The sequence below is a fragment of the Astatotilapia calliptera genome, chromosome 3 (assembly GCF_964374335.1).
Source record: "Astatotilapia calliptera chromosome 3, fAstCal68.1, whole genome shotgun sequence".
NCBI classification, from domain to species: Eukaryota; Metazoa; Chordata; class Actinopteri; order Cichliformes; family Cichlidae; genus Astatotilapia; species Astatotilapia calliptera.
The window spans coordinates 52,002,878-52,028,704 of NC_137424.1; the positions used below are offsets into that span (position 1 = coordinate 52,002,878).

A 25,827-nucleotide genomic window follows, 5' to 3' on the forward strand; every position below is an offset into this window, starting at 1 on the left:
ACCTGCTTAACAGTAAAGGATACGTTAAGCCATTTTATTTTGAAAATCAACCCCCTCCCCGGAAGCTCCCTCTGTCGGTCCGTGTGCTCTGACAGGTTTATCAAACAGGGGCAGAAAGCTCTTTCGGAACTCTGCAGCCGCAGCGGCTCTGATTATTTCACCATCGGGGTTCGGTCCAACATGGCGGCTTACGGATGGAAATACTGATGACAGTCCGAAAGATCGCCTCGATTTGTACGATGGTAAGAAGCCGAATCCGGTGCCTTTATCCGCGGGGCGTGAATACGCTGCGCCTCTGTCCGGTCCCCCCTCCCAGGGACGCTAGGCTAGTAGCTGCTCCGCTAGCCTGTTCGCTAACCTCACAGACAGGACAACATAATTAAAAGAAGAAAAAAACATCAGTCAGTCAGGGTTTCTCGGGAAAGTTGTAGAGCCTGCGAGGAGCATCAGTTTACCAGTACTTATCCTGCACCTCTGTGTGGAAAGAGGGAGAGGAGCTTCACGGGGAAACAAAGCGTGTTTTAACAGCCAGCCTCGGTTTGTTTACGCGGAGAAGGGCGAAAACTAGCTAGCCTAGCATGCTAGCTCTCACGGCAGCAGTCTCTGGACTCGGCTGGATAAAATTTACGGGCCTTCAAAATGACAAAGTTGTTGTTGTACCATTGCGTATGTAAGTCAAAGGTGTGATAGGCAGACAATGGGCGGATGTAAACAGCTCAGCCAGCTGACTGCTGCCTGTTCATGTGTAACTGGTGGAAAATTTCCAGCAGTTCCTGTCATGGGATACACCCTGGATGCCCCCCAACCCCCACCGTGAACCTGCTAATAGTTTGGCTTTACTTCTATAAAAAAAATAAAGAAGCCTTCAACAAGGCAGAAGAGTCCGGACAGTTTAAAGGAAACCAAAGTTGTTGGGAGTGACTGTGCATTTTCTTTTTGCTTTTTTTATACCGCCCTCTTTATCAGATCTGGAGCCATGTTTACGTTTGCACATGTAATGCTTTGTAAGGAGTTAAATAAGATTTCCCCAGACACACTCCACTCGTTAAAGAGAAGCTGTAGGTGAAAACGTGAGACATTAACACTGCCTGGTTTCCTGTTAATGTGACCAGCTCTGCGTTTGCTTCAAGCTTAACCTCTGACTGTAACTTGTCCTGTTTGCATGTGCTGCACCTTTCAGAGGAGGACAGATGGTGATACAGATGCTTTGGAGAAGCCTGCTGCAGTCTTTGTCAGTCATTTGTTGTTCCCGTGTGTAAGCTCTTATCCAGTGTTTTGTAACAGCCCAGCATCTACGAGACAGGAAAAAAAAAAAGTTTGATTCGTCTCTGCTACCTTTGCGGGCTACGAGGTGCTGGCCGGATGGTGCTTGTTTCCACAGAAAGTTGATTTGGTCGTATGGAAAGTGCGAAAGCCACAAACAAAAGCTGCACAAGCCACAGCGGGGCACGGCCGAATTCAAGCGTTCGTCTGCCTTTGACGTGTGAGGCGGAGGACCTTTGCAGGGTTCAGAGCGTTGGTGTTTCCACAACAGAGCAGTGAAGTGCATCTTTGAAACAAACTGCCTTTGCTCCCATCGAAGGTGGATTTGTATTTTTAAAAGTAGAAGCTTAAATTACTTATTATTTACACATTCACCTGACAAGCAAAAGATCCTCTGGTTTGATCCAAAGAGGGACCATAAATCCCCCTCTGTGGCTGTGCGTCCATTGGGGGGGGGGGAAAAATCAGCCAAATTAACATGCAAGGCTACAGAGGCCTAATTGTGAATAAGGGAGCAGCTGAGAGTAGCACTATGTGGCCAGAGTATTGGGAAATTTCAAAAGAAAAATAATTATTTAATCTAACCTTAACTGAACCAGGATAATATGGTGTGAGATTAAAAAAAAAAAAAATCCTGTCCAATCCATGGCAGTTGCGTAGACTAGTAACACGCACGAACATGCACACAGCTAAGCTCCACGCGATGAAGCCTAAAACCTCAACAAACAGGGTTAGTAATAACTGAACCAAACTGTAAAGTTTCAGTTTAGTTTACTGAGATTTCAATTAAAAAAAAAAAAGTACCAGGGTTAACCCTGGGTTAGCCTACATCACTATGGTAACAGATAGTTCGAGATTAGAGATTAACAGATATGCCATGACCGCCTGCTGACTTGTCAATAGTAAGTAAATAACGTTACTCGGATTGTTGCACTGTTTGGTAGTACAGGACCCTGGTCCAACTTAAACCACCTTAAAAGTGTATTCAGGGAGAGCAGCTGCTTGAGGTCTAGTAAGTAGATATCGATATATTTGTAGTTCAGTGTGAACTTTGAGGAGAGACAGAAGAAATGAGTCTCGTTGTCACGCTTTATAAGAAAAGATGGGAGCAGATAAAACCCGTTATTACACACTCATTCCCAAAGTTACATTCCGATCAGTCATGCTTACATGCCTGGTCACCACTCAAACACTAATTTTGAGCTGGGAAGATTACAAAAAAAATCCGCAGAAATAAAGGAAAGAAGCTTCATTTTCTTTTAAAACGCAGCAGACGCGGCTCGTCTCGTGGACTCGAGTTATTTCGGAGCACGGGGGCAGGAAAGGGCAGACAGACTAATGCTTTCCTAGCATCCTCCCGACCGATCGTCATGATTAACAAACCCGATCGGTGTCTGACAAAACAGCCACTTAAGAGTTTCCACTCGCGCTGTTTTCTAACAGCCTTTCGTGCTGCCCCGACTTCACTTCAACTTTCATTTCCACCAGTGCAGGAAGTGCAGCTCGTTTCAGAATCGGCATAACCCAAAAAAAGAAAGCACGAGTTAATTAAAATGTGTGATTTCAGAGCACGCTTAGACCGTCTCACTCTGCACGCAGATGTTTGCTGTCGTCTTTGTTTGCCTTTCTGAGATCAGTGAGCTTGTTTTTGTTTACAGCCCCGTGCTGCTCGGGGGTCGTGTTTGTCTGTGACTTTAGAAAGCGTTAGCAGCATCAGCATCATCATCATGCCCCTCGCCTCACACTGTTTCTCCCCGCTGGTGTAATTTAATCCTTGGTTTCTAGCAGGACTGCAGGGTTATATGTCAGTGTTATTCAGAAGTGTTTTTATTGCACTGTCACGTAAACACAGCCCTGCTTTCACATCCACGCTGTGCTACGAATCTGTCAAAATGCACTTCACATAAATGCAGTGCTTCTTTTAAAAAACATTTATTCTACTGCAGCTCAAACACAAAACAAAATCAACAGGGCAGTGCTTTCACTTTATGTTATGTTACTTTAAGCTTCTTTGCAGGCTTGCCCTGAGTGGAAGTATAGAAGCAAAATGCACTGCAAAGAAAACAGCTCAGCTCTCAACGGGGGGGGGAAAAAGTCATGTTGAATATCTATAATATGATATGGACTGGGTAATGTGTGAGGAATGGAAGGATGCCACATCAGGATCGACCTACAGAAAACTGTGGGGTGGTAGAGTTGTGTAAGGACGTCAGGCTCTCAGGCCACCCTCATGAAGTCTGTTTCTGATTGTTTGGTGAGAGACATTCACATTCTGCTGGAGGTCATTTTGTAGCTCTGGAAGTGCTCATTCTCGCAATGGCCGACCTGGAGGAATAAGACTACCTGTGTGACCTCTGTAGGGTCCAGTTATGGCCTGATGACGATGGGGGTTCAAATTTGATTAATTGTGGGATTAATCAATGTGGGACTAATGTTTCAGTCACGTTAAAGCTATAAAAACAGGGCTACAGCCTCGTTGCAACAATAGAAATCGGTGGTTGCTCAGCAATTGAAAACAGTTCTAGCGACCAGAGGTGTGGAACACCCTCAGCTTGCGGGTCACCACAGTCACAGAGCAGTTGCACAGCAGGTCTCCTGGTTTTAGGCAACTTGTCTCCAAACAGTCAGATTCAGGCAGTCACTCTTGCTGTCTAATTGACAAACACAGCAGTCGGCCTGATTCAGCTGTGCCAGTGCAGTAGTGGGTTTGACTCGACCAGTTTGCAGCTGGTTTTGTTCTGGTTATGCTGCCATGAGCTTGTGTCATTTTTGTGGTTAAGTTGTCGTTGCAGAAGCTACGTCACAATTCGTGGAGGGATTTTTAAAAATGTTTTAAATTTCTGCCTTAAATCTGTGACGTTCCGATCAGACTCGTTTGCACTAGTTTGTTAACTGACGTTAAGTTTTGAGCAGCTGTGACACAATCAGTCCAAGGGTCAACTCGCCCCCGTTCAGTCACAAACTGATGGCAATAAAATAAGACTGCTATCTTGATGAATAAAAGTTGCTTTGACGACCTGGGCGGCCCAGTCTGTGTAACAAATACTTCAGAGGAAACGAGACTGCTAACTTTTTGCACACATTGGGAATAATTGTGGTCATGTGTCTGTGTCTTTGAGCCTAAAGTCCCGAGTTCTCGGTGTCAAGAAGGCATCTTCTCTTTTTACCTGGCTAGATCGCCATGGTAACTAATGCTGAACACAAACTGGACCGCAGCAGGTTATGTTCAAGTCATGCAACACTATCCCTCTAGATTGACGGAATGTGTTGCCCTCACTTTAGTCAGCTTTCACATTTTGGGTATCAATAAAATTGCTTTTCAGCATGTTTTTAAACGGTTACATATATGTAGATGTGATTAATGGGGCTCGTCAGTGTGCAGAGGAAAATAAAATGCAGAAACCGAGGATGTGAAGTGAAAAACAAAGCTGCAGCAAGCAGATGGCTGAAAGTCCAACAGAGCAGAGAGAAAACAGAGCAGGAAAAACTGGAAACTTTGAGGAGGAAATTAGGACAAAGGAAGTTTTTAATGGATCATTTTTCATTAAAACAAAAACACTGACTGCAAGTTGTTACACATCCAAAATAATATGAAAATGTTCAGGAAAAAATAAATAAAACAGTCATTCTTTTCCTTGTTTTAATTCTTTGCTTGCAGGGCGCCAATGCCTCTGCCTTGGAAAAGGAGATTGGACCGGAACAGTTTCCCGTAAATGAACACTACTTTGGCTTGGTTAATGTAAGTATCTGGTGGTGGCCGTGCACCTGTTTACCTGCTGCAGACTGCAGAGCACAGCCAGCAGCTACTAATCATGTTCGTCTGTTTGAAGATTCACACCGGATGTTTAGTTGTCAGGCCACTTCTTTAGCACTGCTGTGGCTTATTTGGTGTAAACGAGCAGAAAATGTGCCTTCCTCTAAATCCCCTGGCCTTCTCTCTGTTCCTTTTTCTTTCTAGTTTGGAAACACCTGCTACTGTAACTCGGTGCTGCAGGCTCTGTACTTCTGTCGACCGTTCAGGGAGAAGGTGCTGGCGTACAAGGTAAGTAATGAGAGACGAACTGTTGAGATGAAACCTGGTGCCCTGACAGAATGCACACACAGCTAAATGCCATATTGATATGATAGAGAGTTACACGTTTAAGTTTTCATAAAAAGCAGATGTTTCAATTGAGCCAAATCTGGTGCTTGGTTTGTGGTGCAATGGTTCTCATAGGTTTTCATCTTGTATACCATTATAGCCATTTGATAGCCTCAACTTCCTCTTTGAATGTGTTAATTTGAGCTTATTTGAACTCATTTGTATTTGGATCTGGATTTCTTAGAAGCCTTCCTTTACAAATATTGACTTAGTTGCTGCAGGACGGCTATCAAACTGCAAAATTACACCGGGGCTCCACAGCCTTGATTTTATGTAGGACCATAACCAGAATTCAAACAGCTGAGTGAAGTCCTCTATTGCAAAAAGATGTGACGCAAGCAGTGAGTGCCCTCATGAGTGCAGACTGACTAAATTGCACGTTGGCAGTTAATCCCATGAGAGTCTCATGGGCCTGTCCAGAGGTTGCAAGTGTTGTGTACTCCACATCTGGGCAACCAACTACTAAAATTCAGTGAAATCACGGAGCAAACTAGTTGCAAGGAAGTTGTCATCCTCTTTTGACTCTGTTGTGATGGAGCCATAAGATTGCTTAGTTTGTCAACATTTAGAGAGAGTTGGGGATTGGCTGCAATCACAGTAATGTAAGATAGTGAAGGATGTACCCTCCTCGATTCAGAGATGGTCTATCTTGTAAATGGCCTCCTTGCCCCCCCCCCCCCCGCTCAAACCAGCGTTCCTCTCTGTCCAGAATGTGCACATCCTCATCATTGAAAGATTTAGGTTAACTGACGATTCATTCATTCTTTGCTATAGTTCACATAACCTGACTTCCATAGAGTAGATCAAGTATCAAGGTTCAGGCTAGTGTAGTACCATAAGATAATGTTAAACTATCTCTGAGTTGCTGAGGCTTTTACAGCGTAACGTTGACTATCTCCGTCTTCTTCTCTTCAGGTGCAGCCTCGCCGTAAAGAGTCCCTGCTCACCTGCTTGGCTGACCTGTTCAACAGCATCGCCACACAGAAGAAGAAAGTCGGCGTTATCCCGCCCAAGAAATTCATCTCACGGCTGAGAAAGGAAAATGGTGAGTGACTCTGCATGATGCTGAACTTTGTTTTTTCTTTTTTCAGAAAGAATATTCATTGAGGTCGAACGCTTCGACTCTGCAGCTCTGCCAGATTGTGCAGCTGCTGTTTGTGTACGAAATAAGAAAAAAAAGTCTAAGTAAAATCCGAGACTTTCCTCCGTCAGTCGCTTGTTTTAACCCCACTTCCTCTCACTATTGACGAGCACAGCTGAGGCTGGCGGGGGAGAAAGGGGATGAGGCAGATGGAGTGGGGAAAGGAAAAGAATGAGAGGAAGGGGAGGGTTATCGCAGCTGAAGAAATATAATTGTCAGCCAGATCCTGAAGGGGAAAGCAGATGTAGGAGAAGACGACAGGCTCCTGATTTGCTATATTTCTCATTGCCAGCATTCTGATTGCTCTTTATTCTTTGTTCTCTTTTCTTCTCACGTCTGTTATTTCCTATATTCCTCTTTCCACTTCTCTATTCTCACGCCTCTATATATCTTTATGTTTTCTGTTTATGTTTCGTTCTGCTTGCTATTTTTATTTTGTTCCTCTCAGAGCTGTTTGACAACTACATGCAGCAGGACGCCCACGAATTCCTCAACTACCTTCTCAACACCATCGCTGACCTTCTCCAGGAGGAGAAGAGCCAGGAGCGGCAGCAGAACGGAAAACTGGTTCAGAATGGAGGTGGAGGAGTGGGAGGAGGGGGAGTAGGAGGAGGCAGTAGCGAATCAGGAGGAGGAGGTGGAGAAGTGGAAGGAGGGAAGGAGACGCAGCAGACCTGGGTGCACGAGATCTTCCAAGGAACGCTGACCAACGAGACGCGCTGCCTCAACTGTGAAGCTGTGAGTGGCTCGAGTACTCGGAGTTTGAACTGCAGATCAGTATAAGAAGATGGGCGTGACTTTAAACCTGAATTCTTTTTAATGGTCAATGAAAGTAAAGTCTATGGAGGAACGGCCCTCTCATCCAAATCCTATAGTAGTTACGTTTTCCAGGAAGTCCAGACTGTTCCCTGATTGTTCCCTTGTCAAACACAGAGTGTGTATTCTGGAGTGTTTGTGAAGGCCCATGTCTTGTGTATCTGTGACTGCCTCCAGCTGGCTGTAGCACCAAAATCAGTCTCAGCAAATCATATTCTTAATTGTCCAAGTTCAAAGTCAGGCTTTCTTTGTGTTATCTGGTTCTCTAAAACCTGAAACCCCAGTCAGAGATGATGATGGTGTGAAGAAGTATGACGATGGGGGTTATCAAATTTCTGTGTTAAAGCAGGGCTTCCTGTGGGCTCATGTGAAAACCCTTCCCAGGTTATATGACTCTTCTTCTGCACAAAACAATCCCTCCGACTGTCACGTCCTCCAGTCAGAGACATGATCAGATGACTATAAAATAGTGTCAAATCTCCAAAGAACACGAAACAGAAGAATGCAACAGCATTGCAAATGAGATTAGCACACAGAGGGGCAAAATAAACTTTTGAAGTTAAATATTTTATCACCAAGCTCAGTGCTGCTGTTTATTTGTGATGACTGCAAACTGTTGTGGTTCAATCAGTGGTTTCAGTAAGGTGCAGATTGACAGCTTGCCCATATTAAATAGAATCAATATGACACTTAGAATAAGCTGTAAATAAACAAATCGGTGAAAGCGTCACACTTCCAGATGATTTTAACCCAAAAGTCTGGACCTGCGTTCAGTCTATGTTAGCGCGGTGTTTTAAAAGAAGAGCCTGTTGTAACACAGGAAACTCGACCCAGCTCTCAGCAAGCCATTAATCTGGCTTCTAGACTTGACTACAGGTAAAATCTGTGTGAGACACTGAGTATTAATTTTTATCTTAATTTTCCACTTTGCTCGTTTAACCGATCAGGTCATTAATGCCGTTGTCATAACGACACACCATGTGACCTTGGGCGTTCGCCCTTTGCTTTTGTTTCAGGTGAGCAGCAAAGACGAGGACTTCCTGGATCTGTCTGTGGATGTGGAGCAGAACACGTCGATCACGCACTGTCTCAGGTACGCCGAATTTATTAGCGATCAATAAATAAATAAAAGAACGATTAAAGGATGCTGGCTGATCTCAGTGACGGCGTTTGTTTCTGCTCATCAGGGGCTTCAGTAACACAGAGACATTATGCAGTGAATACAAGTATTATTGCGAGCAGTGTCGCAGCAAACAGGAAGCCCAGAAAAGGTGAGTGACATCATCATCACGTGACTTTTCTGATTTTCTTTCATCACCTTTTGTTTTTGCTGCCTTTAAACCAGCTCTGTTACTTGACCTTCAGATAGCACACAGAGCTCTTACCAGGGAACTCTTTCACAAAGGCTTTTCCCCCTGATTGTTAAGTGCATACATTTCATGCTGTAGGATCTGCTGGTCTCAGCAGGTTTTCAGATGGTGCAGAGAAGCTAATGTAAACAATGAAATCCAGTATGAAAAGGTCTCTGACGGGCCCTAAATTAAAAACAAGTGCCAAAAATGTGTTTCTTTACTTTATTGTGAAGTAAATGAACATTGATGGCATTTCTGATGATGCAGGATGAAAATACTGAACGTTTCGTCAGCTATTGCTGCTCACAGGCAGCAGCATTTCCGAATGTAAGTAACTGCAGGGCCTTTTACATCCTTTATCAATGAGCCGCTGCCATAGACGACATGCTGCCGACGTCGAAGTCTGAACTGTTACCATCAGGTGCCAGCAGCAGCATTACAGTAAAATATTAGTGGCACAGCATTATTTCCAGTGACAAAAGCATAACTTTTAACCACCTGCTTTTCCACCGTATAACCGCATCAGCTATTTCCAGCCACCGTTTGCGCTTCATGTCATGTGGAGCACGGCTAGCGAGCGTGTCAGCGATGCACTCAAGAGAGTGTGTGTGTGTGGGCTTGTGTCGTTGTCGTGCAAAAAATCCTACTTGCTTTTTTGCTTTTTTTTTTTTTTTTGCAGATTATGAGTGTGACAGGCACTCTGGTCACTGCGAGCAGTCATTATGCAGTTCAGTGTGTCCTGAGTGTGTGTGCGTGTGTGTGTTAAGCATATCCAAGATTTCGCTGTAATTTTTTTTCCTTCTGTTTTTGTACACAACCTGTGGCGACTCAAGTACATAAAGCATTTTGTTGACATGGAAAACTCTCGCTGAGGTGGTCGAGTCGGACAGAAAATCATAATTGCAGCTTTTGAAACGCCACGCATTTGTTGAACTTTTAAGAAAAGCTACGTTTGTCACTCATTACTAGACTTTCCATCTTGGCTAAGCTCTGAAATAAACCCAGCACTGATGATAAAGCGGCCTCACAAGCTCACGTATCAAACATGGTGCAGTTATAGGGTTAAAGAAGAGATAAAAGCACATCTCTAGAAACCACAAAACCAACTTGTTCAAAAGTAATTGATGTTGGGAGCCATAACTGCAGTTAAATTTACATTTTAATTAGTTATATTCTTAGTGGTGGTAGAAGCACCTTCAGGCATAATCGGAAGCTCTTGGGGGCATGCTTGAGGTTTTGTTACACGTAAAATTGAAACGTATCAGACAGTCTTTAACCCTCTCGAGGCAGGCGTTGCCAATTTGCAACAGTTAAAAACTAACAACCTGATTACCCCACATACATATTTTATGATTTTTTTTTTTTTAAAACTCAGAAGTACCACTGCAGGACTTGGTTGTGCATTAGCAACAAAAAGTTTAATTTGAGCCTGAGAGGGTTAAATAAACTGTAATTTGTTCAGTAAAAATCTAAGACAAGTCACTTTCTTGTTTTTATTCCATCAGAGTTACATCAGTCTATCATCGCTGAAGCATGAGCTCGTGCATGTTATCAGCTGACTCTCTTCACTGCATGATGACCAAACACTGGTTTTCCATGAATACTGATGTTTGAGTTTTGATAAACCCGGCGCTGACGGTGCAGGGCTGTAGTGCTTTGCAGACTGTAGGAGCGGTTATCACAGCCTGTAACTGTCACACAGCTGTAAGTGCAGTACAACCACTTGAAAGTTTCTCTGAGTGGACAAATTTGTTCCATTAGACGGTACCCTACAAACCACATCTGATGTTGCTATAGCAACCATTGCCTTCCTGTTACATTCTGAGAAGTTCGTCATGGGCGTCAGTCTAATGCGAAGTCTATTATTAACTACTGAACAGCAGCTGGACGTCCCTCTGTCAGTGTTGCCCTTTGATATGAGTTTCTTTTTGTCTTCTTCTCTGCTCGCGATGGCGTCCGTCATACGGCGCCACATTTTGTTTGTTTGTTTTGTTTTGTTTTTTTTAAATACGTACCATCAAATGTTTTTGAGAGCCCGCTAAGTGCACCAAGCACCATCCATTAGCTTGAAAGGCCCATGCTGACACCAGCGTCTGCAGCGTGCAGAGCAGCACAAACGAAAAAGGTTCTCCCAAATTAGGGGGAGGAACACAAAACGTGCTCCTCGTTCCTGACAGGAGGTCTGTGGACTGGCGTGGAAAGCTTTCAGCCTCTCGGTTTTTGTTGGGGAAAGATCGATCGTACTTTTTTGTGTTTCTGCTTTTTGTAATTTCGAAATGAAAAGGTTCTTTTTTCTTTTCTTTTTTTCATCCAACAATTCAGTCTTCAAAGATAAAGATTTTTCTGCTCTGAAATATATATATTTTAAATCAATATTTCTCTCATCTCTCTCACTCAGGATGAGGGTAAAGAAGCTACCCATGATCCTCGCCCTCCACCTAAAGCGCTTTAAATACATGGACCAGCTGCACCGCTACACCAAACTGTCCTATCGCGTTGTCTTCCCCCTGGAGCTCCGCCTCTTCAACACGTCCGGGGACGCAACCAACCCGGATCGTTTGTACGACCTGGTGGCTGTCGTCGTGCACTGTGGCAGGTAGAGTTTATTGTTTTATTTCACTTTAAATTTTTTGTCTTGAACTTGATGTGAATGTTTGCAGCTGCATGAGTGGAAGACGTGCAGTAGAGCACAAACTAGTCTAGTTTGTGTTGTATGGTTAAAAATGAGCAGATCAAGCTTGTAAACAGTCTTGTTGAAATGAGTCATTTAGTCTTCATAACAGTCCGAGGAGCAGACATTGTTCACATTATATGTGAGTAATTTGCTGAATGATTATAAAACCATTTAATACTTATCAGAGTTTTAAGTGTTTCTATATTGCATATAAATAGCACCCCTCCCCCAACCTTTTTTTTATTTTTATTTTTTTTTTAAATTTTGCTCCAACAAACTGCCGACATTTCAGTTTCCAGATCTTTCTTCTGATGTGAACTCTACTTATGAACCAGATGGAAATAAGGCTTCATTTCAGTTTTGTAACCTTTCGTAAGCCGACCTTTATCATCATCCCACTGTGTTTTTTGTGAGGGTGTGTCCAGTGAATAATGCGATTGGGCTTTTCCATGTAAAATAACAGAAAGGTTTTTTGTTTTTTTCCCCTTGTCACTCATTAAATCCTCGCTGTTTTCTCAGTCTTTCAATGACCCAGACGTTATACTGATGGTATAAAAGAGAATGTTTAAACATTATTTTCAATTGCAGTTGAAGAAACTGCTCTCAGCCCTGACCTCGCAAACATGGGGAGAACATGCAAAATCCACACAGAAAGACCTCAGCCTGAACTCAGGACCTTCCTGCTGTGCGGCAACGGTGTTAACCACCGTGCTGTTCATTACGCCAAATTTTAAAAGACCGAGATGTCGACCATGGAAACGGTCACCTCAAGGCTTCAAAACACGACTTCAAACACTGATGGATGTCATTATGGTAGCTGTGGTGTGGTCAATCACGTTAAATGCACTTGGTAGTATTACGGTAGTGTCAGATGTTACAATGTAAAACATTTATAATTTGTACTACCCACATCAGCTTTATCGACTGTATGTACCTGATCTAATGTGTTGAGGTTTGGGTTTTCTGTTAACAGCAAAATTTAATTAACACTTCACCTCCAGGGGGCAGCATATCAGTAGATGTTTTCACATAACGCACTGCTATTTAATTTGAGATATTCTTTCTCTCAAGAAGCTGTACTTTATGCTTTAAGCTGCCACTGTGCATAAAAATCAGCAAGTAACTCATTGCGCCATCTTGTGGTTGAAATTGGCGTTGCCCCAAAGTCCAGCCTAGTTGATCTTCAGTCGATATCTTTGCAACACAGTACACAGATATTTTTGTGTTGAGTCACAGCTGCTGTTTACTCACATTTTTATGATGGTTTTAATTGACTTTGGAGTTTTTTAACAGTTTTAAATTTTACAGAAAGTTCTTTTAAACCTTCAATTATGCACTAAATAAAAGGATATGGAAATATGTTTGGAAACATCTGGTTTTAAGTAATTTGTCTCTTGATTCTGTTTCAGAGGACAGAGGGAATATTCCTAAAGTTATTCGGGTTTTTTTAATTAGAAAATACTTTGCTCATTAACTCATTCATCAGATATTTATTGGATAAAGATATAAAGAGGAAATAAGTCCATGTGTCCCTGTAAACACTGCATTGCTGCGGTTCTCCTCGGGCCACTCGTTGTTTGAATCGGTGTCCATTGGCTCGCTAAGTCCGGTCGGCCGATGAGTTGACGTCAGCTGATGTGTAAGCGAGCATGTGCGAGTCATTAGTCACTTGACTATGTTCCTCCTGCTGATGAGATGTAATCTAACACTGGAGCTTTCCTCAGGAGGACAGACGTCCTGGATAAACACAAAGACTGTCTCGTGCTGTGCTGCGTGTGGATGTGAACATCTTTCTAACAGCAGCGTCGGTTCATCACCAATGTTTTGGTCTCTTTTGACAACGTGAAACAACAAAAAACAGCAAAACATTTTCACAATAAATGATTTTTTTTTCCAGTTTTTAAAAAATAATCCATCTCTGACTTTGCGAAGAAGAAGAAGAATTTCTTTAAAATTTATAGTATTTATAGGATGAGGAGTTTATGTAGGAGTAGGTAATAATGTTCTTAGACTACACATTTTTCAAATCAGAGAGCTCATTCTCTTGACAATACTTAGTCAACAGGTAATACTATAGTTTTAAATAGATCTAATTTTCTGTTATTTCTTTATTATCAGTTTGATCTGAAGGTCAATCTATTGACCTTGAAGGAGAGGTCAGAGGTCAAATGTTGCATTTTGTTTTTTTTAAATGTTGACAAAAAAAACAGCACACTTACAAGTTATCAGGCTTTTTGTCAGTTTGCCACCAATAAATCATTAAGAAGACCTTGAAGACTTTACTGGATGTAAGCCGAATTGTAATGGATTGTTAACATAACCCTGCTCGACACCCCCACAAAGTTTTATCAGAATTCATTCAAAACTTTTCCAGCTGTCGTGTTTAACACAGAATGACCCACAAACACTACCAAAAACAAAACCACGCTGGCAGTAAGGATGATGAGAATCATCACGACTCTGCTGTCTTATTTCTTAATGCGTCTCTGTGTCTGTGCCCTGCAGCGGTCCAAACCGCGGACACTACATCACCATCGTCAAGAGCCACGGCTTCTGGCTGCTGTTTGACGACGACATCGTAGAGGTGAGAAGCGATCTTCTGCATTTTACAGGAAATCAGACGTCTAAGTAGTTTTCTCTTTTTTTGTGCTGTTACAGTGGCAGATGCTCACATTAATCGTAGCCAATAAAACTGCAGAGCTGGAAATGATCATAATGAGTCTAACAGACCCCCTTAAAAAGACCAGATCGGTTTAAAGGTGGTAAAACAAGTGTGAACTGTTTAAATTGAGCATCAGCGTTTCAGCTCACATCAGACTGAGCACCCACTGAAAGATTAAAATTCCCATCTCCACATAAGCTTCCCATCTAATCCAATACCAGACAGGAATTCCAGGCTCACAGTCTATCCTGGCTCTCCCGAATGTTTTGTCTGGACTTCCTGCAGCGGGCCGACCTGCATACCTGAGCCTGATGAGGAGCTGAAATTGGGTTTAGCGATGGGGATAAATGATGACGGGTGGATAAAAGTGTCCATTAAGGAAAAAAGATGAGAGATGAGAACATACCTGCTTTTATTGGACATTTATCTTTCTCCTTTCTCGCTCATGGTCACCGTGTACCTTCTCTTAATTGAATCATTACTCATCTCAGTCGTAGTCTTATAAACTGAGATGACCTGCACTTTTTTTACATTACAAATATGAGAGACTGCTTCTCTGTGTGCTCCAGCCCTCATTCCTCCTTTAATTTTCACCGTCTCTGAGCAGGTGGTGCAGACATAGAGGCTGAACATGTTTTTTTTGTTATTTTGAACTTTTACACAGCAGCTAATGATTTCACTCCTCCCCCCCCCCCCCCTCCGATGAGTGTGGTTGTCATGAAATTGCCGTTCTGCTGATTACCCGTGTGCTTCTGCTGCAAAACCATCTGCTTTCCTCTCTGATGTGGCGACAGCGGAGGGAAAACATGGCTGTCTACATAGTAACAACAGTCTGACATCCTTGGAGCGTGATAGTGCTCAGCCCCCGTTAAACGGTTTCCCAGCTCCACTCAGCACGCTGTCATCTCAGTAGCTGACATGTCAGCAAGGAAAAGACGCAGCACTTTAAAAACATTAAATAACATGGTGACACTTTGATGAACCATCAATCCAAACAGGGAGATCTGCCAGCATCTATATCCCTGCCATACAGGGAGTGCAGCTCTGCTAAGTTTGCAGTGTGAGCCGATGGCCTGCTGTAGCTCTTTAGCCACTGGCGGCCCGCCACATCACGCGGCCTAAGCTTCGGCGTGCTGCTGTGTTTCAGCGAAGTAACCTTTCAGTCTGATGTTTTTCTTTCTTGATGCCAGAGGGAAAGGTATGGCACAGCAATCAAACTATCAGCAGCTCGCTGGCTGTGCAGTCGTCACGATGAGGCGTTCCAGAGCTTGCTGACGTTTAGTCTGTAGTTAGTGGTAAACGAGACACTGATCTGCAGATGTACAGTCTCAGCCAGTGTTAGCGTCCTTCATTAATTCTCAAATAACCTACGTCAGGAGTAGTTATTTTTATTAACAGTGTTATTTACAAGGAAAAGGCTTATTTTGCTGCGTCCCTAGATGGGATAGGCTTTCTGTCGTGTTCGGAGCCTGCTTATGGGGGGGAGAAAAAGAACTGTGTTTGCAGTAGAAGTTGGTGAGAATGGTCTCTGCATATGTACTGTATTTTGTTTTTGTATGTAACTGTATTCTGTTACAGTTAGCGTTTAAAGAGGTGGTATTTAGAATACAGTTACTTTGAAATAAAGGGATTACACAGCAGTCTTTTCCTGTTTCATATATTAGGCTATGCCCTTTCAGCAGAAATATTTCTGCTGAGAAATATTTTTAAAAATTATTGTTCAGAAAATGATTTAATATGAAGGCAGTAGGCAGAGTGTTATAGGCATCGCCCTAAAGAATGTAGCCTCATGGGCAGTGTAGTCCGGTTGTAAGTAAGCTATTAAGACTCGACTACACTATATTTGTGTTTTCCTCCGAATCAATAAGCTCCGTTGGAGCAGCCTTTCAACGCCTCTCTCTGTCTCTCGCTAGCAAAGTTGACCCAGACAACAAAGTAAAGCTAGTTTTTGGCTACGAGCCGACACGAACCCGACGTATTAGCCAGAGGCCCCTTTGCTACGGTTCAGAGCTGCGGACCTGTTTTATATACGCGCAATAGTTTTCTATACGAGGTCGCTGCAAAAAGTGCAGCCTTACCTAATGTTAACCTACTGTTACTCATTAATATCTATTATCTATTAGTATTTAAAACTCTAGTTGGTATTGGTATGGCGATTAACCTTCAATCCAAAGTAATCCAAAGTATTCAGAATACGTTACTCTCATTGAGTAGCGTAACAGAATACGTTACAAAAAAGATTTTGGGGCATGTAATCTGTAGTGGAATAAGTTTTAAAAGTAACCTTCCCAACACTGTACATCAGTTCCAACTGGATGCTGAATGAATTGGTTCGCGTTAGCCGTTGCAAGACTTTTCTATACAGTTGGATAAGAATAACTGACACTATTGTACGGTGGCTCTGAGAGTTCACATGCACTGCAGCTTAACAAAACACCTACAAATGGAAAAATGCTGCAAAATTACACAAAACACAAGGAAAGTTGGATAAAACACAACAGCATATATAAAAATATATATTTTATATAATATTTTTTTTAAACTGTTATGTTTGTTGGGTTGACCTACAGCGATGACTTAAAGCCACAAAACTAACTGCAGTTTGTCCTTATTTTTTTTTAATTGTGTGTGTGTGTGTGTGTGTGTTTGTTTTTAACTTTACCATTTTACAGATTTGTGTAGTTTTCTGTAGCTTCAAGCAGCTTTTTGTGGATATACACACATCCATGTTGTATCACAGTTAATTAGCATAATCGGAGGGAAAAAGTATAAAGTTCTAGTTGTATATAATCATCTGTTTTAAGCTGCTCAGCCTTACTGCCTTATACTAAAGGGGTGGTAGAAAAAGACAGAAAACGAGGCATGTAAAACACATCTACAGTCGGGGTGCACTTTATGAGGTGAAACAGTATACTTTAATGCAGTTCAGGACACCTGTGCCCCCAAAATATTCATTTTTATGATGCTTGTAATGTTTGGTTTTTCCTTATATAGTCACACAGGCGTTGATTTGGTTATATTATAGCACGAGAGGTCACAGCTAGTGTTTTAGAAAATACTTTCAAGCATTTGGAGGTCATTTTAAACACACGTGCTCCTCTCTGTGCATTCGCAGTAGCAGTTCAGCCAAATCAAATATCTAACGTACACGTTATTTTCCCAGTTAGAATGGTTTATTTTGCTTTAAATCTCCTCGGCAGTAGGAGACATCACCCTGCTGTTTGCAGGAAAGAGCTCAGTCAGTCATCAGGGACTGATGGTTAAAACTGATATAAACTCCACAGTATTTTTCCACTACAGCGGGACTTCGGCCCGCTCAGACATCTGGTCTGGAAGATTCTGCTGAGTCTGCAGAGAAGAAAGATTAACTTATTTTTTATGGTTTGTGGAGATTTAATCTGCATGCCTCTCTCTGTTTTATATTTTAGCTTGAAGTCTTTTTCTGATAAGTTATTTTGATCCCTTTTTGGCTGCTTGTTTCTGCCATTTGCCTGTTTCCTCGTGGAACTCAAACTTATTTAGTTTTCTACAATTATGACGCCGATATCTTTCACTCCAAAAGTGCAGCTTTTGTTTTCTAGCTCCCATAACTTTACTTAACCCAGAAAACTGCTGGATTGAATAGGAGCCAGACAATATTCATCAATTATCAATATAAGCAAGACTAGATGTGCTTATAATAGGGTATGTTTCAACCACGGTGGAAAATGTAAAACGAATTTTCAGAGACGACATCCAATAACAAAAGATGTAAAAACCCCTAGAAAAGCTTAAGTGACATTCAGAAAACAAGATAAAATGAAGATAAAACAGTACAATAAAATAAATAAATGGTAATTTATTTATTCATTTTGAGAATTGTGCACACAAAACCTTCCATATAAACATATTGTTTCTTCGTTCCTTATTTATGCACACATTTACTAAAATGGCGCAAGTAAATGGATCATTTTAAACTGCACTTTATTAATTCTCACATTTTATGACTGGATCCTCGTAGAAACTCTTCTTCCCACTTGTGCATCTTTGCAGATATTTGGATAGTTATTTTGAAGCCTCTGTCCAAATGAATGAGGAGAGGTGCCCTAAAAATCATGGTCAGAAAATGCAAGAAACTATCATTCAAATTATTATTATTATTATTTTTTTTTTTTTAAATGCCTAAAATTAGGTAACTTTGCAGAATAAGTTTCGTAAATATTTTTTTTCCTTTCTTTTTTGTAAGATATATATATTTTTAAAACTGTTATATGACATTGCATTTTCATTTTACGGGGCCGTCGGAATCATTGACGAAGACAAATTCTTGTGCTAAGTTTAATAGACTACAGCTGAGTTTGATTCAGTTTAATAAAATATAAAGTATCAAAGTTTTAACCGGTGAGAGTTACAGCGTCTCATTTGTCCATGTGTATACTCTTGTTTCATCATGGTTTCGGTCCTCTTGTATTAGTTTTTATTTAGTTATTGTCTTTTGTTTATTGGGGGTGTTGGAAACCTATTGGCCAGTGAAGTTAACACTGCTTTGAAAGCAAAAACAAGGAGAACCAGATCCAGGTTATTACTGTATCCTGATACGGGTTCTAACCTCTGTTGTCGTCTTCTCTCGTAGAAAATTGACGCGCAGGCGATCGAGGAGTTCTACGGTCTGACCTCGGACATTTCCAAGAACTCTGAGTCAGGATACATCCTGTTCTACCAGTCGAGAGACTGAACCAAGGCGGTCGTAAGTCCCCAACAGACTGTCACTCAACAGAGGGGGGAGGGGCTTATGGCAGCCACCTGCTCCGCCCTCACTTAAGTATCCAGGCTTATTTCCTGTAGGCGGAGCTGCACTGGAGTGCCACTCGGGACGGGTTGAGACGTGTGCGGCAGGTCTTGTGACAGCCTTCTGGATTACCGTTCAAATCCTCTGTGTCCACACTGCTGCAGCAGAGCACCTTAAAAATATATTTAAAAAAAAACATCCACTAGAACCCCCCCACTCCCCCACGCCCTGGCAGATTCCACAACACTCGCTTTGCACTGTGGGCAGACTGACCAATCCAAGAGGCTGACATGTGGAGGACGAGCAGGAGAAGATGATGCGGCATAACCAGCTGTTTTGGGTGCAACTGGTGTCGGGGGGTTAAGGTCCGAGTCGGCCTTTTTTGTGGCTTGTTGCACTGACACGCAACTCCCCCAAAGATTCCTTTAACGTCCCACCTGTCACAGCAAAACCACTGACACTACCTGTAGTGAGTGAACGGCTTGAATGTGAGCGCGGCGCTTGGATGATAGTTTGCGGTGTTTTGTATAGTGAAGTTTTGCCAATCGCGTCCTGCGCAGTGTTACAGGCGATGGTTGAAATGGAAACCAGCCACCAGGGAGGTGCTGATGGAACTGAAATGTTCCCCACACTCATGAGTAAGGCTCTTTGTTTCAGGTTTAAAATTCTTAACTAAAAAAATAAAGAGAAAAAAGTGAAACCCGTTGACCAAAAGTACAATTTGCAGCTTATATAATTTTTTTAAACAACCCTGTTTAAAGAAAAGAATACTTTGCCACATGTTATATTTTTTAATCCAATCCTTTGGATCACCAACAGTCCTGTTCTAGATTCCAGAGCGTCTAGAGTGTCTAAAGCCACTCGTGGTGCCACAGTGGGGGAGGGAAAAGAGCTCAAAGGAAGTATTTCAACAGCATAAGCTAATTTTTAAAATGCCAGCTTCTCATGGTTTTGACAGCAAGCACACGCTCCTTTGCTCTCGAGGATGTGTTGTTGTAACATGTCTGACTTTTTTAAAGATGCCACAATATGCACATTTGTACTTTTTCTTTTTCTTTTTAAAGGGACGCACTATGAGACTAGTGCTTTTTTTTCCTTTAAGTCAGCTCTGATATCCACTTTACACACTACACGACACGCAGTGTCGAAGTTTGTCGAGTTTGTCTCATGTGCTTATGGATGCCTCTCTGCGCACACACGCCTTTACCCTTCTACAGCTGGTTCATCTCGCAGTTTCAGCCACGCCAATTTTGACTCTGGCTTAAGTGTTTTTCGTGCAGCTGCAGCTCTGGCAGGCAGTCAGGTTTTTACATAACACGTTTTCCACTCCAGAATCGTAAATTGCAGCCTTTGGTAACGCTGAGTGATGCTAAAGGTCTGCGGATGTGATCCGCTGATGCTCGGCTACACGGTTTATTTTATTGCAGTAAGACCGTCTCTTTCGCATGTTTGTCTCGGCCGCTTTTAAATGGCTTCCCCTCCTCAGCATCAACAGCAGCTTCAGCTTTAGGGGCGAAGCATCCTGTGAGATGAGCTGCATCGTGGTTATCTTACTGTTTCTGAAATGCTCATTAAATTGCAGCCTGGGCTAAATTGAGTTACTTGAATGTTAGCGCTACTCTGGGCAGCTGATTGAAGCTAATTAATCAGCTGAGCGTTTAGTGATTCCAGTAAGTAGTGCTTCAAGTGATCACATAACTGGATAATTTTGGGCAGGATTTCTTCTTCCTTAGTTAAAAAAAAGAAAAAAGTAAAACTTGCATATGTAGGTAGGTTAGACAAAAAATGATTAACTGCAGTCTTCCTTTAGAGGGGTAAAAGTGGGTTACATAGTAAAATTCATAAATATAACCACGATTTATGTTTACTTTCTCTCTTCTAATTTCAGATGATATTACAGATGAATGTGTTTGTGTAGATTCTCGGTGATGTTGGTCTTCTCAGCTTTAAGGAAGAAACTGCACTTATTCATGTCTAAAAACAACAACTACTTCCAAAGGGTCGACCCCCCATTAGGGGTTAGAAACCTGAGAGACACCTTTTGCATTTAGAACTTTTTCAAGCTTTCTTTACTACAGATTCATCTTAAAACTGCTGACAGGCTCTGCTGCCGTCTTAGTGGTGCTGAATTCTGATTGGCAAGGCTTCAGTCACACAGGCCTACAGACAGGTCGGTGATTATCTGGTGACCAAAAGTTTATCCTCCAACCAGTTGGCAAGTGGTTGCTTGCTTTTGCCAGGGTACTGCATCCAAAACCTCCAACTTGTGGTCGCTTTATCGATATTTGACTTTAAAGGTCTCGGTTTTCCAGTTTGCGTCACACATTTTGCAGTTGCTGTCGAGTATTTTGAGTCCTTTAATGCAAACTACCGGTCACCATGGCAACCTGCTAGCAACCAAAGAAATCGCAAGGGGGCATTCGGTTCAGCGCCGTATACCTCTTTGGGACCAGTTCCATGCTAGCTACTGAGAGCAAACAACTTGCCAACCCATCTAGGAACATACAATTTTCCCTAGCAACCAGTGGTTGCCAAATGCCGCCAGCTGGTCTCTAGGGCTGTGTGTCCAGTACAGTCACAGAACACAGAAGTGGGGTTTTTTTCTTCTTCTTTTTTTTTTTTTCTTTCTTGTCCTTAAAATGTCTGAAAGTCCAGCGTCACATCTTCCAGTTGCTTCCAAATAAAACTTTCGGAATATAAGATTTTAAGGGTCACAACATGTTTGACACATTTTCTTGCATACCTGACTGCGTGTTTGAACTCAGGTCTTCAAATTACTGCGTTTCTCTAGTATGATGAAGACCAAATATTTAAAGATCTTAAACTTGCCAACTTTGAGAAACAGAATTAAAACTTACAAACAGGGTTTGATTGAGTTGATCTGAGGAGAAGCAGAAGCCTTTTTAAAGCCTCGGTCTCGCTTTCCAGCTGTGGGTTAACCCTTTCCGCCTCCATTATTTTCTTAATAATTGCACAAACCAAATATAGTTACACTTTTTTTTTTTTTTTTTTTAACCCGAGTTTAGTTATTTTGTTGTATATTTTACACTCCTAAGCTGATAAGCCTCCATGCTATCACTCCTTCGTAACAGAGCTACAGCAGATGCAAAGCGGATTTGGAAAAAAAGCTCTATGCAGCCTTTAAGGTGTTTATATTATATAGCTGTTGAGTTTTGAATGTTAACATGTACAGTCAAATTAAAAAAAAAAAAAAAAAAATAGGGCTGCTGCTTGACCTGTGACATGTGGATTTTGGGTGCATCGCAATACGGTGAAGTCGCTGTCTCCGCTTTTAAAACTGAAAAGCACTTTTAAATATTTGTCAGAAAACTTGTCATTTTGTCCTTCAATCGTGCAATTTAGTGAAAGTAACAGCATTCATGCTTGTGGCTGTACAGTGTTTTCACTTTACCACAACCTGGCACAAAGCCCTGACTCCCAGAGGTAAAAAGTAAACAAATGTAAGGGAATTCAGGTTGAGTCTTGAAGGCGTATCACATCCCCCAAAATACTGCAAAGTAATTTTCATTTCTTCAGAGAGTGATTTAAGTGCTCTGAAAAGTGACACTTTTTATCATCATTCAGGTTTTATGTCCGTAACACAGAGCAGCCAAAATATGTTACAAAATAATGTGAGCTTGTGGATTTCGCTCTCTTTGTTGCATAAGCCTTTCTCTTAGTTCTGCCAGCATGAGAAAGTTTAAAGTTGGACGTCGTGCAGCCAGAGCCCTGGCCTTAACCTGCTTTTTCCAACGCATTCTCATCCAGATGCATCCTTTACACACCAGGTGTCCTCTAGCTTTGGTGCTCTAATGCTATAATGGCCATGTTGAACACAAATACAGTGCGAAGGAGGAGACCCTGTTTTTCACCCAATATGGACCTTTGTTGCACACTGGTTAGGTTTAGGTGAGATTTAGCCTGTCTAGTTTGCATAAAGTTGCTTTCAGCAGCGCCTATATTATATTTCCTCAGTATAAAGCTGACGTGTGTCTGTTAGCTCCGGATGTTGCAGAATCCTGCAAAATATGGGTTATCCAACCGATCAAGTTATCTTGGTTTCAAGGTAATAGCAATATGACCAATCTAGATCGGGTGGGTAAAGTTAAATCACTGTCAGCCTCTTCCAAAGTCATTCTGTCCATTTATGTTACATAAAACTACAACTACAAACAGTTTAACTCAACAAATACCTCATTTGGCTCAAAGTTCTCAAATCTGTGTAAACGACTGGGAGGAGATCGAGCGACTTCCTTGACGATGCATCCGAAGCACTTCACTCAATGAGTCGAAGGTTCAAAGTCAACACTATATCTCTTTCACGTCTGTGCTGCTCTTTAACTAATCAACTTAAAGGAAGTAATCTACATTAAAGGAAAGTGTTGCGCAATTTTTATGTTTCGTTTTTTCTTGGGGGCTTAGTAGTTTTATAACTTTCGGACATCTGAAGAAAGTCGTTTTTGGCTGCAAATGACTTGAAACACCAACAGAATCTGTGGACTCTTTAAGTTGCGTTCATACATACCAAATGATGTTTATATTGTTTTTATTCCTTTTCTTTTTTTTTTTAAATAAACAAAGTGTAGGTGTACTCAAGATGTAAATAAACACAGACAAGCACAAAAGCACATTATTAGGGAGATGGAAGTCCACAGATTCAGCTGGAAGCCTTTCTTTTTATTTTAAATATGAGAACCAGAATTCATTGAAACAATGTGTTGGATGCTTATGTTGAAGCAAGGCTCTTTTTATTTAAATATTATTATTATTATTATGAATGTCCATGTTAACGTTTTTTCCTTTGATGTTCTGCATTGTTTTTATTTTTATGTATTTTACTAATTTTGATTGTCTGCTGAGGCAGCTCTGGAAATCTGAGGATTTATTTTGATCTAATTTGGGGAGTGTGAAGTGAGAGATGTGTACATAAATACAGATGTTATTATTGGAATATAAATAATTGCTTGCTTGGAATAATCAACAAATCTAGATCGAGAATATTAGTGTACGTTATCTCTCAAAGATACCTTTCTTATGGTTGATATCTTCAATCTGCCTGGTGCTTTAAAAATTGCAAACCCCACCCATCTGGCACACCGGGCAGACCAAAACAAACCCAAATATATGGAATGGTCACAATGGAGCTGTGAGTTTATTAACATACTCACTTTATAGACATTCTCTTATTAGATGTTGGTGTGCAAAAAAATACATGACTGTCCAAAACCTGATATGCGATCACAGTGTTAAAGGAAAAATCCACTTTAGGTTACATAAAGGATTAAAATAAATCAGCAGCTGGTGTTGGTGTTTGTTTCATTTTGTGTTGTCCTGATTGTGTTTGAGTTCTAATGATGATCAATGTTTATAAGAAGACAGAAAAACGACTATACTGGATTGAGAGAAACTGAGGGAGATGGTATATATTAGTATTGAGCTTCAAGTAGTTCCACTGCAAAGGTTTCACTATATTTAACTTTCACATTTATATGCTTGACAGCAGAAATTTATAGATATTGCAGATGCCGTTATTATGTCTAATGCAAAAGTTCTCCACATCTTAGGTAATGTGGAGCTTTTTAGCTAAGATGTGGGAGTGGTTGCTGGAGTTTGCCGGCTGTCGATGGGTGAAATCGGTCACAAAGAGATTATTACACCAAAAACCACTTTGTTATTGCGTTGGGTTTGGCAGATTGCCGTGGTTGCACAAAATATGGCCGTCTATTTGCAATCACTAACTGGAAAAAGTGTGCAACCATTGTTCACCTTGAAAGTTAAAGCTGTGCCTTATGTCCTGAAACTGACATGTTTCCATAAGCAAATCCAGTCAACTTTGAAGATGACCATTCTCCGTTTCACTATCATTCTGCAAATAGTTGGCAAATGTTTGCAAACAAGTTGGCTTCTTCCATGCAAACCAAAACCAACCAAAGCATTTGCAAGAAGTAAAACACCTGTCAAAGTTTTGAAGAAATATCTTAAAAACTTGTATATTTATATTTAATAGGCAGAAAACAAACTGAATTCTTGTTTTTATACTCAAATTTACAGACACGTAAAAATACAGCAGCTGTGGCTTAACCCTTACATTCGGTGGTAGTCTAATAAATTTGTTAAGCACTGTAAAATAAAATGTCATCAGCAAAGAGTGGAAACCTTGGAGCTACACCTTCAATTCCAAGAGTATTAAAATATTGTCAGAAGAAAAGAAGTGGAGAGACAGAGGCCAGTTTTTGCACCCTAAAATATAAAAAGTTCCTTTTAGAGAAATATTTTCATCTGGTCATTTTTATTATTGCTTTTATTGTTTTATAGATTTTATTAATCTAAAATTAAGCATATACGTCAGCGAGTAACAGAAGGCAGCAGTCAAGCATCCCCTGTGTGCTTTTTGAACAGCATTATGGGAAATTGATGAAATGCAACAGCTTTTGTTGGTGTGGGGGAGGAGTCAAAGCACCGACGGACAGCTACAGGTGGATTTTTCCTTTAACAGTTGTCTCTTCAGAGCGTTTGGTCGTCCACATCACTCCCCTTTTCAGTCTCGCCAAATAAATGTGTTTAACCCAGTATGTGACGGACATACAGTGACTGAATGCATCATTAACACTCCTCTAATGTATGTTTTTAGTGTGCAAAGTAGCAGCAGCCTCACCGAGACCAACACTGTTAAAATGAAGGTCAGGTAAACACAAGTAAGGGAATCTGCTTTTTAAATGGTTGCATATTTTTGTACCAGCTGAACACAGGAGGGTTTTTTGTTCATGCAGAGTCTGCGACTACAGACTGATCTGAAGGACCAGTAACCAGGTTGTCCTCTCGGTGTTTGTATTTGTGGGGCTGCTGCTGTCTGACGTTCATTCTGAATCCGTGGAGATGCAGTGAAGTTTGGGAATGACGGCTGGTTCTGATGGTGTCTAAACTGTTCGAAATAAAACACAAACTGGTTTTGATGATAACTCAACTCTGCTCTCAGTCTCTTTCATTGAGAATGTTTGACTATAGCGTCT

General features: G+C 41.4%; 1 protein-coding gene across 2 annotated transcripts; it reads left to right on the forward strand.

Annotated features, from left to right (window-relative positions):
- Positions 1-25,781, forward strand: usp12b (ubiquitin specific peptidase 12b). Of its 2 annotated transcripts, XM_026162574.2 has the most exons (10): positions 3-242; positions 4,922-5,002; positions 5,222-5,305; positions 6,320-6,449; positions 6,994-7,283; positions 8,378-8,454; positions 8,549-8,632; positions 11,112-11,309; positions 13,893-13,971; positions 18,662-25,781. In XM_026162574.2, the coding sequence occupies exons 1-10, from the start codon at positions 195-197 to the stop codon at positions 18,761-18,763; spliced, it is 1,173 nt and encodes a 390-aa protein (XP_026018359.1). In that variant the 5' UTR covers positions 3-194; the 3' UTR covers positions 18,764-25,781. The 2 variants fall into 2 exon arrangements, with proteins under 2 accessions (XP_080154637.1, XP_026018359.1); XM_080298511.1 differs by lacking the exons at positions 13,893-13,971; positions 18,662-25,781 and adding an exon at positions 11,976-12,748 and having other exon boundaries at positions 1-242.
- The last annotated feature ends 46 nt before the right edge of the window (positions 25,782-25,827 follow it).